The sequence below is a fragment of the Lampris incognitus genome, chromosome 15 (assembly GCF_029633865.1).
Source record: "Lampris incognitus isolate fLamInc1 chromosome 15, fLamInc1.hap2, whole genome shotgun sequence".
Taxonomy (NCBI): domain Eukaryota; kingdom Metazoa; phylum Chordata; class Actinopteri; order Lampriformes; family Lampridae; genus Lampris; species Lampris incognitus.
The window spans coordinates 31,532,252-31,543,023 of NC_079225.1; the positions used below are offsets into that span (position 1 = coordinate 31,532,252).

Genomic DNA, 10,772 nt, shown 5'->3' on the forward strand with positions numbered 1-10,772 from the left:
TTGCCAATCATCTGAAGTGTTCAACAAATACACACATCAAACTCAGCGAACAAATCTCCGTATGCATCAGATTATTTATAACATGTTGGAAAAGGAGCGGGAGGAATTACACACTTGTTTTTCCTACCCCATCTCACCTACTCTTATCTTAATTCTGTTACTATACATTTCAAACTCAGTCCCCACTGTACTGTATAGTTCCAATTCAGTGCAAGTTGTGCTGCACAATACAAACTCAACTACTGTGAACAATAAGGGAAAAAAGGCATCAAAAACACGAGAGAATGAATGGCAACCCAATTCAATTTATTGTAATTAAAAACAATGTGCAGGCACATGTTAAAATGAAATAAGGGCTCCACCAAACAGTGCAAGACGGACATACCGACTAACCAACCCGACGAACCAACCCGACTAAATTATCATCATACTATAATTTGAAATTAACTCTCCTTAAATTAATTCATGATTCATATACTGAGGCAGATTTGCAATTTGTGATAATGGACTACACAAATAAAACTGACTTGATTATAGACACACTAAAATAAAATGGAAAAGAAAATCTTCACACACACATACACACACACCCGCACGTGCGTCTCTCTCTCTCTTTCACACACACACACACGCACGCACGCACACGCACGCACACACACACACACACACACACACACACACACAATGTCACTCTATACTTTTGGGGACCCCTCATTGACCTAGCCCTTAACCCTAACCATTATAACTACATGCCTTACCTTAACCTTAACCTAATCCTAATTCTAACATTAACCCTAAAACCAAGTCCTAACCCTAAAATAGATATTTTTCCTCATGGGGACCCATAAAATGCCCAACCCCTTCCGAACACACACACACACACACACACACACACACACGAGAGCATCACATCAATGGAACTCAGTACCACAATCAATTAAGAGTCCCCATCATTCATTTAAGTTTAATGTCAAGAACATGTTGTTTAACTGTATTGTACATTAGCTGTGTTGTATGTCTGCTTATATATATATAGCGTTTTTTTCTGAAACTGTCAATGGTGTTGATAGAAGTGCTCAACTAATGAACAGATGCAGGAAAAAATATAATTTTCTCTATTAACTTTATCTTTTTCCACATTATTTTTATATTCTGTATATATTTTCTTGTTTGCTCTTGTTGTTCTTGTATTGTATATTAACTATGTTGAATTTTTATTTCTATTTATTTATTTATTTTTGTACTATTTTACTATTCTAGGATGCCAAACAACATCAGGCAAAGGGGCTGCTGATGGAAACTAGCCTCTTCGCTAACTCGGGTACATTTACATTTGTTTCGAATGTTGATTAATGTACACTGTCCCTTCCCAAGTAAACACACACACACACACACACACACACACACACACACACACACACAGACAAACAGGTGGATTGGCTTTGAGGAGGAGTGGATTCCCTTTATGTGGCCCTCTAAATAAATCATTAGTTTACTGACGATCCTTGGATAAAGTGACGAATCTAGAGGTCAAATTGTCAACACTGTAAACATGGGTTTGACTTAATTGCCTCTTAATGACTGATAATTAAATTTCCACTTAAGTTTGGGGGTGTATCAAAGAACAATCAGTGTATGGCTCCAGTCATGGTACGGTCAGATGTGCTTATATTTTCCACTGATTTAAAAAAAAAGGAATTGATACAAACAAAATACCATCGCCTCATAAATATATATGAAAAAAAAACTTTTAATCAACCAGTATGTTCCAAAAAGTTCTCTCTTTTGCCCATCTGGACAGATAATAAAGGATGACAATGCATGTATCTGCAATTAGGATGATTCATGAACAATTTAAATAGCCAGGCAGAGTACCAAGTCTAATTTGTATGCCTTTTTTATATTAAAAGTGTTTCATCTGAGTTCTGCTGAGACCACACAATATTTTGCTCACAATACGCAAGGCGAGAAGAGCGTTGAACACCGGATTCTTCACCACATGCATGTTGTCCACATGATGGATATGAGTAGAGAAAGTGGAGTGAAAAGGAAGAATTCTCACTTTTAATTTAAGTACCTCGCCAGCAGTGTAAGGACTCTGACTTTGCTCTTGGCCCCCTTAGGTGTCTTTATATCTCAGTGGCATCGCAACCTTGGGCTGATGGGTGGCCTGTCAGAACAAGGAGTCTTCACAGACAGTTTGTTTTATGAATAATAACGTGGACAAAAATTACTCTGAAGAATAACGAAAATGCAATTATGATACAAACACTTAATAATGACTGCTGTCATTACGCTGCTGCCGTTGTCTTACTTGACAGGCGGAGGAAAAGGTTGAACAGTTGAAGAAGTTGAACAAAGTAAAAAAAAAACCAAAACAAAAAACGATTTATTTTGTACTCGCGTTCTTCACCACTATGTGTTATTTGAGCTTTTGTAAATACAACAGAATCACTATCCTAAAACGATAATACGATCATTAAAAAAAAGCGATCAAAAATGTCTGAAATTAACGTTCTCGTCTTGCTCTGTCTTGTATTCGCGCCTCTCTGAAGTCGACCACAGAGGCGGTTTCGGTGCGGGTGACGCTTGTCTGAATAGTCGTTATCGTTTACATTACATTGGGATTCCTGTAACTCACGAGGTTCCACTCATTAAGGCTGCATTCCCCCTCTTTCTCCAACCCTTCCCCCATTTTACTGCCTGACAGTATTTGGAAAAGAAATGGACGACTTCTGCACCAAACGGCTGGTGGAGTGGGTGTGTTACCGCCCGACGCCGTGTAACGCGATAGCGATATAATAATAGCGATGTACAACAACGAACGCCTACGCGGATATAAAGCGGTGACACCGCCGTACCATTTTGAAAGTGGATTGAACGTTTAGGTCGGTCGCAATGCCCCCCCCCCTCCTCCCCTCCCCGAAACCCCCACCCCGCCATCAAACATAACCAATATTCTAAATCGACATCTGACGGTAAAATGTGTATGGTGGCGATTTACACGGATGCGTAACTAATTTCAATACCAGTACGAAAGAGGGTGGGGGGGAAGCAATATTACAACGTGTAAACGGTCATCTCGCAGTAGTGTAGCGGACATCCTGCAACACGCTCTCTCTGCCATTGTAGGCTGCCATTTCTACCTACCCTCTTCTCTCAATGCGTGCGTAAAGCGCACCACTTGGTATTCCTGCGCAGAACGGCTTGCGCTTTCCTTTTGAGGGGGAGGGGAGTGGGGGTGGGTTGAGGTAAAACATAACTAAACCGCCGACCGGGAGCGGTCGAAAAATATCCACTCGTTTCAAACGCACATCGGCGCAACTTGGCGATTTTGTTCCTTGCGACGGGGCGACGGCGTTTTCGTTTTTTTAGGCGGAGTATGCAAACGCGGACTAGTTGCTGGGCGTGCGGAAGGGTACACACGTCGCCGGAACTGCTTGTAAGCGGTGGCTGTGAGTGGAACTGAATGGAGGAGGCTTCTTCCTGGTGGATAAACAGTGACAGCTACAGGGCAGCCACCTAGACCCACTACACAGGCTGGCGCTGCCCTGCCAGCTCCCCGAAACAACACCAAAATGGCTTCAGACAGTAAACACATCGCGCAGTTGACTTCTGGTGAGTAAGGAGGTCGAGAAATGTGTCATGGTGATATTTTAACGTCCCTCAGTTTCTTCGGTTGCCCTCTTCTAACGCTGCTGCCGTCCCTCTCTCGCCCCGAAACCAGAACTGTACTTCCTAATAGCCCGATTTCTCGAAGCTGGACCGTGTCAGAACGCGGCCGAGGTTGGTGTTTTCGCATTTTAGGATAATTTTTAACATGTCTGAAATTGTCTGGGGATATAATTCTGTGTTTTTATCCCGTTTCAGACCCTGATAAGGGAGGTGGAGGAGAAGGAGGTAAGCAGTCAGCACTGAGAGAGGATGCCTCTCTCTGCACTGTACCTTGTGATGTTGCTTTTACTCGAATTTATCTTTTCATGTTTTAAAACATCACCCAGTACATTTATGAACTGACTGATCGGGGTCGACACTGTTTTCCTATCGCAGCTGCTGCCCAAACGGCTGGACTGGACAGGGCAGGAACACCCTGGGACATACGAAAATTTGGTAAGGGAGCCCTATAACTGAGGAAAAAGTTTTTACAGGGCAAAATAAAAATTGAATTTCCCGCAATTTTTAAATCAGCTGAAAAAAACCCATAAGGACTTTTTTGGAGCGAACCGGTGCACATCGGGGTCACCGGACGGCGAGGGTCGGCCCCTGACTCCCGTGTGCGAGTGGTGTGCGGGTTTGGTGGCATGCATGTCCAAAAGATTTTGGTAGTTGTTGGAAAAATGTGTGCGAAATGTTGGTACGTCATGAGTGTTGTGGTGTAGGAGCGATAGGATCCGGAGGAGGGACTCCTTGCGCCACAGCGCCAGCGAGATGGAGGCGCTCTTGTCCTGCGAACAGCCGTAATGTGTGTATGGGGTGGGGGTGTGTACGTGTGTGTACGCGTGTGTGTGTGTGTGTGTGTATTGTGAGTGAAACAGCGGTAGAGTTTAAAGACGACTTTTTAGAGAATATAAACAGTTTGTTAATAAGGCGCTCGGCTGGTGGGATAGCTTCACCCAGGAGGGTTAAAAAAAAACCCAACCAAACAAACCCGACGGAGTGTACATTTTTGAGGAGCTTGGTTGCAGCCCAGACGGGAGCGGAAGGAGATATTGAGGTAATATCGAACTGGTATCTTAGGATGGCTCCAATTATCGGCGCGCTAATTGTCATGTCAACGCGCGTCCCCATCCGAGGACGCGTCTACGCATGTGGACGTGGAGGGAATTTAATGGCGTGGTTAAATATTTAGTTGTCCCCTGCCAAATGTATACTGATCTAGCGTGCATTCTTATCCTATTCCGTGTGCTTACAATTATTTTGCGTTTTGCTTTAAAACATTGACGTGTGGCCCAATTTAAATTAGAAAGGCGAGTTTCTTCAACCCCCCCCCTTTCCGTCTGAGTTACACTCGGAGGTCCTGAAGCTTTATCGTGAGCTGTCGAGCGCTGTAGATGCCCCCCTACGATGTAAATCTGTATATTTAGAAATTTATTGACAGTGTCTTTATGCCCCCCCCCCCTCCATCCGTGCTGCTCTGCTCCCTCCGCGCACGGAGCCTCCTCCCCCCGCCTCGGAGCTCACCGTGACGCGGCCGTGCCTCCTGTCTATTGTGGATGATTCTCCCGCCTCCCGTCTATTAAAAAATGCGACGTGGTCTTAATTATAAGACAAAGGGAATCACGGTATTTAGAGCCAATGAACAGTGAATCACGGTTGTATTTTTTTTTGACGTGTGTTTATAGCAATTATAGAAGGTGGTGGGGGGGGGGCAGCAAAGGGAAATTTGGTATGACAATGCAGACTCCAATGATGCTATGACTATCGTATAATAGGAAGGTCACAATTAACAATATAAATGATTAATTTGACGGACTAATTGGAAAACTGATTATTTACATTTTGAGAATAAACTGCGACTATGGCACAATATGGCGATAATATAAAGTGTTATTGTCATATCATAATAAACCGTATGAAAAGCATCCGTAATAACCATCAATATTTGTTGTAGGGCAATCCATTTATGCCTAATGATATATATATTTTTCTCAAGTAATGAGTGATTTTCAAAATAGAAATGTCAATCATTAGAGGGATTGGGGAATGTAATGACAGCAGTGATTTATTTATTTTTTACATTAATAGCGTTATGAAGAATACATGAAATTTAAATAGATCATTAAACGTTGGATAACTGATTCAATCATGCATTGATCACTGGCTTGCTGGTAATATTCCAGTCTGGAAAAGCAAGTTATGCACATGAAAAGGATATTAGAGGTTTGCTCCATTGGGGTATGTGTGCGTTTGTTTGTGTGTGTGTGCATGTGCTGTTTGGCTCTGCATGTGCCCGAGTTGGGAGTCTTTGCGAGTGGGTGTGAGTCTCTGTGCTGACGTGTAGGTGCTGCAAATGATTAGAAAAACTGATCACGTCTCTGAACCAGTGATGATGTTGAAAGCAATTAAGGGGTCATTAAGTGTGTGTGTGTGTTTGTGTTTGTACGTGTACGTGCGTGTGAGAGAACGATAGAGGAGAGAGAAAAAGTAGAAGAGCAAGAGAATCAGTGAATGCATGCAATTTAGTGTCAGCGTTAAAAGCACAGAAAGGAAAGAGTAGAATGTGTTTATGCACAAGAGAAAGCCTTGGTCTTGGATTTATACTTCTATGTATACATGCATGTGTGAGTGAGTGCGTGCTTCAATACGTGAATGGAATAATGTACTGCCTTAGGCTCAATTGACCCCAGCCAGACATAAAAATCACCTTTTTCAAACTAAGGTGATTGTTGTTATAATCTGATAAATATACAATTGCACATAAAGGTACAAAAGTGCATGTTCCATTTTTTTCAATCATCCTATAGCTCTATATTTTTATTCTTGCCATTCAGGAGTTTCTGGAGTTTATCATTCCTTTTAAAGTGAGCAGGGGTATCCTGATGCTATGTCAGGAAGGTAAAACACACAAAAGGTAGTTGCGATGATGTGGGTTTGATATTGCTTTGCAACCTGGCCAGCATGCATCCCTCATCTTTCTCTATTGTTTCTTGCGAGTAGGTCGTGAAAATATGAATGTGTGGGGTTTTATCGGCTCACGTGGAGATGCAGCATTCCAATATGCATAGATCACCAACTTTTTATTAATATTTAGTGATATTATTTTTGATTCTTTTTTTATATTACCTTTAAAGTGATACATCTGGTCAAGTCAATTTTATTTGTGTAGCCCAAATTAAAAATTTGCTTCAGTGGGCTTTACAGCTTAACAACATCCAGTCCTTGGACCCTCACATTGGATAAGGAACAACTCCCTAAAAAAAACACTTTAACAGGGAGAAAGAATAGGAAGAAAGCTCCGGGAGAGCAACGGAGGAGAGATCTCTCTCCCAAGATGGACAACGTACAATGGATGTTGTGTTTACACAATACAACATTGAAAGAGGATAACAGAATTATAATAGAATTATAAGATATATGAAGAATATGATTAAGAGGATGCCAAGCAGTGTCCAGAAGCCACCGGAACAGCCCAGGACCTGAGCCACATGACCACCATCACCATGTAGACCTGACAGGAGGACAGCCTACACATGCATACAGAGGAGACTCACCACACCATTCACATACATGGGAGAAGAGACAAGAAAAGACATTAGTCACACACCGGAGTGACAGAAGGATACAATGTTGAAACAAGATAACAAAATTATATGGATTTAGAAGATGTATAAAGAATGTGATGAGGAGGATGCCAGGCAGTGTCCAGGTGGAGACCACCATCACCATGGAGACCAGGGAAGAGGACAGACTACACATGTACACAGGGGAGACTCACATCACACCATTTACATACAGAAGAGAAAGGAGACGACATTCAGAGAGAGAAAAAAGACGTGAGATAACAGTTGGAATAGTCAATTTTCTATACTCTGTCTAGAGTTTAAAGTGAGCAATGCACAAAGCCATGTTCCTTTGTAAAAATTTACTCTGCAAGTAAAACAAATTCTGAATCTTTTTCTAAAAAATAGTGAAGGAGTTAGAATTTGCCATTTGATGACTTAAGCTGCCTGCTGTCCATTTAAACAGCTAAAAAAAAAGATTTTGTTTTGTGTTATTGATTTGCAGAGCAGGCGTTGCTTTTTTTATGGTCAATATCTCATTTTAGAACCAAACTCTGGAACAAATTGGAAATTCCATAAAAATAATCCATCCATTATCTATACCCGCTTAATCCAATTCAGGGTCGCGAGGGGAGCTGGAGGCTGTCTTAGCCAGCAAAACACTGGGAAAAGAGACACATGCCTCTAGTCCATCGCAGGGCTCACACACCGTTCACACCTATGGGCAATTTATAGATTCCAGTTCACCTGCCATGCATGTCTTTGGACTGGGAGGGAACTGGAGTACCCAGAAAAACCCATGCAAATACACAGACTCCTTGTAGATTCGCTGCTATGCTCAAACCCACTATCCTCTCCTCTCAAGGTGACGCGACAGTGCTAACCACTAAGCTGCCATGCTGACCTGTCAAAAATAAAAAAATTAAATAAATAAATATATTATTTATCTATTTTATTTATTTATTTTACATTATCCTGTTGTCACTTTGCCTTAAAAACCATTCATATTGAGATTTTTTTTTTGTTGGGATTTTTCCCTTTTTCTCCCCAATTTTATCCGGCCAATTACCCCACTCTTCTGAGCCTACCCAGTTGTTGCGCCACCCCCTCTGCTGATCTGGGGGGGGCTGCAGACTACCACATGCCTCCTCCGATACAAGTATAGTCGCCAGCAACTTCTTTTCACCTGACAATGAGGAGTTTCACCAGGGGGACATAGCATGTTGGAGGATTACGTTATTCTCCCCACTTCCCCCTCCCCCCTGAACAGGCACCCTGACCGACCAGAGAAGGCGCTTAGTGCAGCGACCAGGACACATACCTGCATCCGGCTTTCCACCCGCAGACATGGCCAATTGTGTCTAGGGATGCCTGACCAAGGCGGAGGTAACATGGGGACTCGAACTGCGATCCCTGTGGTGGTAGGCATTGGAATAGACTGCTACGCTACCCGGACGCCCCTGTTGAGATAATTTAAAACATTATTTTCTCAGGAAACTTCTTGCTAAGAAGGCTGCAGCACATAAAGTAAACCAAGATATAGTTTTAGTAAAGGACACTTTTACTCTTGAGAGCCTGAAGCACTCGGCAATGGCAAGGAATTGGAGAGCTGACCTTGTTTTCTGCCTAGCTGCATCTACTGCATTACTGGAACCTGTGCTTGTAACAGTATGGGATAAATTGTATCAGAACTGGAAACTGTGTTTTCTGTCTACAAGCCACAATGTATTGCTGAACCTGCAAATTAAGAACCGAGGTTTGCCACCCAAATGTTAAGTACAGAGTGAGACCCTCCATGTTGGTTGACTGCCAGTGTCTTGGTAGACAGATTTACCATTGCGTTTAAGTTTGCTATAATTGGCTGTAGTTATAATGTAACAAACTATTGATCCCTTTAGGGTAACTCCCTTTCACATGCTGCCCTCCGGAGGAGAGTCCGAATGCAGGGTCAGGTGTAAAGCAGCTGGTGTCTTGCCCAAAGATGCTACATCAGTTGCCGATAAATTGGACTTGAACCCAGGTTCATCTTGAACCTGGTTAAAGGACGACCTTCTCACTCACCATGGCATTCTGCTGTCCCCTGTGTAGTGGTTAGTCTTTAATTCCCTACCCAAAATAGAACTGAGCTAAGCTCTCTCTCTCTCTCTCTCTCTCTCTCTCTCTCTCTCTCTCGCTCTCTCTCTCGCTCTCTCTCTCGCTCTATCTCTCCATTCCTGTTTATGTGTGTGTTTCCAGGTGAAGTTGCACAGGCACATCAGCCCAGACCACCTACTCCAAGTGTGTTCTAGAGTATGTCCACTGCTGGAGAAAGAGGTTCCTGCCAGCGTGCCTGGTCTCCACAGCATCCTGGGAGCCGGCAGGCAGAACCTCCTGCGTACCAACAAGAGTGAGTTGTTGCCTGCATGAGGACGTGGGCCAGCTCGATACACATAGGCCTGTGAATTAATGGCCAATGCCGATGCATATGTGCTGAATTCTTACGTGCATACAGACACGCTCACAAACACACTTAAATCCCAAATATGTTATCAACCCATTCCGTGCAGATAGGCTTTTACGCACGCTAATACAAACACAATTACGTGCACACTCACTGCACAATCACACATAGCCAAAGTTGTAAGTGTATCTTGTGTGTGTGTGTGTGTGTTTGTGTGTTTGGTTTTGCTCTTCTTTCTCCAGGCTGCAAGCATGTTGTGTGGAAGGGCTCAGCGCTGGCTGCTCTGCACTGTGGACGACCCCCAGAGCCTCCTATTATCTATGGGAGTCCACCCAATATCGGTAAAAGATATTTAGCTTAAAAAATTAATGATCTGCAAGAGTGAAGGACGAAGGGCTCTGTAAAATATCAAACACCAGACTGAAAGCAGCATTCATTGAACATTTTAAAGCATTTTTTTTAGCCCTGTCACTCACCTTACATTAAATATTTCTGCTGGCAGCAAGATGTCAATGGTATCTACTAGTGCTGCACGATTAATTGCAATCGCGATGTCAGCCTGTAAAATTATATAACTGTAAAAGGCTGCGATTTAATTAAATAAAAAATGTGCGTGTGCAGTCTGCATATCTACACCCATAATTAAGAGATGACCAGTCAGTCTCTGTTTAGGCAGTGTAGCGCGCAATCTACGGTCACATGACTATCCGGTGTGCTGTGTGCAGACCAGAAAGAAGGATAAAAACGGATACCGATGACAACGAGCAGGTTAACGCTGATGAACTGGTGACCAAAAAAAAAGAAAGGAAAAAATGCGACCTCTGTTATATGGCGATATTTTAGATTCAAGCTCAGCGACATTGAGCAGAAAGAGGTACTGTGTAAAACATGCAAAACAAAAGTCGCTACATGTCGTGGGAACACAACAAATTTGGATATGTATAAATTTGTTTATTATATCGCAGTCACAAATCGCAATATTGTCCACAATAATCGCAAGATGACTTTTTCACCAAATCGTGCAGCACTAGTATCTACTACTACCAGTAATGGAATAGCCAGTTAGCCCTTATTAGCCATGTTTGGCCTTGCTTTGAAAAACAGGCTTTAAG

The 10,772-nt window shown here is 42.7% G+C and overlaps 1 protein-coding gene across 1 annotated transcript in view; it reads left to right on the forward strand.

The window, feature by feature from the left end:
* Positions 1-3,510: 3,510 nt before the first annotated feature.
* Positions 3,511-10,772, forward strand: part of phip (pleckstrin homology domain interacting protein) — a 52,074-nt gene continuing 44,812 nt past the window's right edge. Inside the window, exons 1-6 of the mRNA XM_056294356.1 lie at positions 3,511-3,618; positions 3,728-3,786; positions 3,871-3,900; positions 4,051-4,110; positions 9,456-9,606; positions 9,903-10,001. Coding sequence (XP_056150331.1) covers positions 3,579-3,618; positions 3,728-3,786; positions 3,871-3,900; positions 4,051-4,110; positions 9,456-9,606; positions 9,903-10,001 — 439 coding nt within the window. The 5' untranslated portion in view covers positions 3,511-3,578. The remainder of the gene's footprint in view (positions 3,619-3,727; positions 3,787-3,870; positions 3,901-4,050; positions 4,111-9,455; positions 9,607-9,902; positions 10,002-10,772) is intronic.